The 1778-nt window shown below is 28.7% G+C and overlaps 1 protein-coding gene across 1 annotated transcript; it reads right to left on the reverse strand.

Moving 5' to 3' along the window:
- Positions 1–4: 4 nt before the first annotated feature.
- LOC105461015 (probable cytochrome P450 6d4) lies at positions 5–1772 on the reverse strand (the record flags this gene model as incomplete). The annotated part of the gene is made up of 3 exons (XM_011707510.1): positions 1489–1772; positions 999–1229; positions 5–139 (listed from the first exon to the last, which is right to left on the reverse strand). Coding segments are annotated over exons 1-3 (568 nt in total), but the record flags the coding sequence as incomplete, so codon positions are not given.
- Between the last annotated feature and the right edge of the window lie 6 nt (positions 1773–1778).

The following is a 1778-nucleotide window of genomic DNA, read 5'->3' on the forward strand; positions in this document are numbered from 1 at the left end:
GACGGATCTCGATGTAGTCCAAGTACCGGTATAGTTATTAATGTCCCCTTTGGCAGGTGAATGTTCGTTGTCGGTAAACTTATGTCTTTGGTACAAATGCGATTCAGTATTGGGACAGGTGGATATTTTCTCAAAGTCTCTACAATATGTAAAGAAAAAACATATATAGGTACATGTATTCCAAAATACAAGCAATTTATTTAATTCTTCCTTGGCAAATTTAATCTTTCGCAGTACTGCAGTCGATTATTTAAGTGTGAACGTGAAATATATAAATATTTTAAACGGATAAATAGTGAAATTTGATAACCCATCCCAAAGAAAGTATTATTAAAATTGTAAAAGGTTGCGTACAAGAACGCTAGTACGCAGTTGTTTGTTTTGTAATAAATAGAAGTCGTGCTTGTGTTTAGCAAATCCGTAATGCAGACTGTGTTAGTATTTTCAATAAATTTAACAAAAAAATTAAATAAATTTAAATTATTCATATTTTACATGTTCTTAATGCCAAATTTAATAAATATACATATAAACATTTTGCTTTTAAGACAGAAGTTTTATATTATCTTCAATAACCCAGATTTCCAAGTGATTAATCATAACGAATAAATTGTATAAGTTATCGAATAGTTGTTGTTTGATTGGTGTACATTATCATATCATTTGCCCTATAAAAATTGAGCATAAACACAGCATATTAACTAAATACGCTGTATTAATGCTCAATTTTCAAGCGTGTTCCCCAAGCGCTACGAACTTTTTAATATTATAGTTCTATCGACTTTAGGAGATTAAAATTTATAAAATTATCATTATTGTTTTTATTTACACCTTTGGGAGCCAAAATCGGCCTCCAAACTTATAAATAACAAGAATTAATATTAATTAATATTAAAGAATTAATATTAATATTATAGAAAAATAGAAGAAAAGTCTTAATTTTTTTGTTGAAAATTTCATTAAGTAACTGAAAACAATATATGTGATAGTTTACTTGCCATATATTACTTTATGAAGATATGTCATTTCATTCACAGCATCGTATGTCAAACCATCATGTTTTGCTAATATTTCATCGATTTCTTTGCTAACTTTATCTTGTATATCTTGATGTTGAGCTAATTCGTATAGCGCAAACGTAGCTGTCGTCGAGCTCGTTTCAAATCCAGCTATGAAAAAGATGAAACTTTGTGCAGCAGCTTCTGTCATAGTAAGTTTGCTTACGGTTGCTGCGGGTAAATAGTACAATTAATGATATAAGATAGCTTGATTATTATAATCGTATATAGATTGAGATAGAAACAATAAGTTAAGAAAAAATTATATATATATATATACATATATATATATATATATATATATATATGTGTGTGTGTATGTATATACACATATATTATTAAATTTATAAAAGTATATTGCGAGAAAATATGTAAATTTTCAAGACAAAAAACTATTGATAAAAATATATAAATAAATATGTATATTAACACGATATATTGGTGGCCTCTTTTTCGTCTTCTGGGTCAACATAGCCTCTCTCCATGAGTTGAATGAGCAGATTCATAAAGTCGTGTCTGATAACGTTCTGAGTTTGCCTGTATTCTACATTTTGTCGAAACATATTCACATAAAAACTGGTGACGTTTGGGTCCGTGATAGGGATAGAAAACATATCCATAATTTGTGGCATAAAGAAACACAATGCGGTCCGAATTGGATTAATTTCAAAAAATTTTTTTCCTTGGTTCCGATACTCGTTATTCGGCTCTTTAATACAA

Source organism: Wasmannia auropunctata, unplaced genomic scaffold (genome assembly GCF_000956235.1).
Source record: "Wasmannia auropunctata unplaced genomic scaffold, wasmannia.A_1.0 LD310926.1, whole genome shotgun sequence".
NCBI lineage: Eukaryota > Metazoa > Arthropoda > Insecta > Hymenoptera > Formicidae > Wasmannia > Wasmannia auropunctata.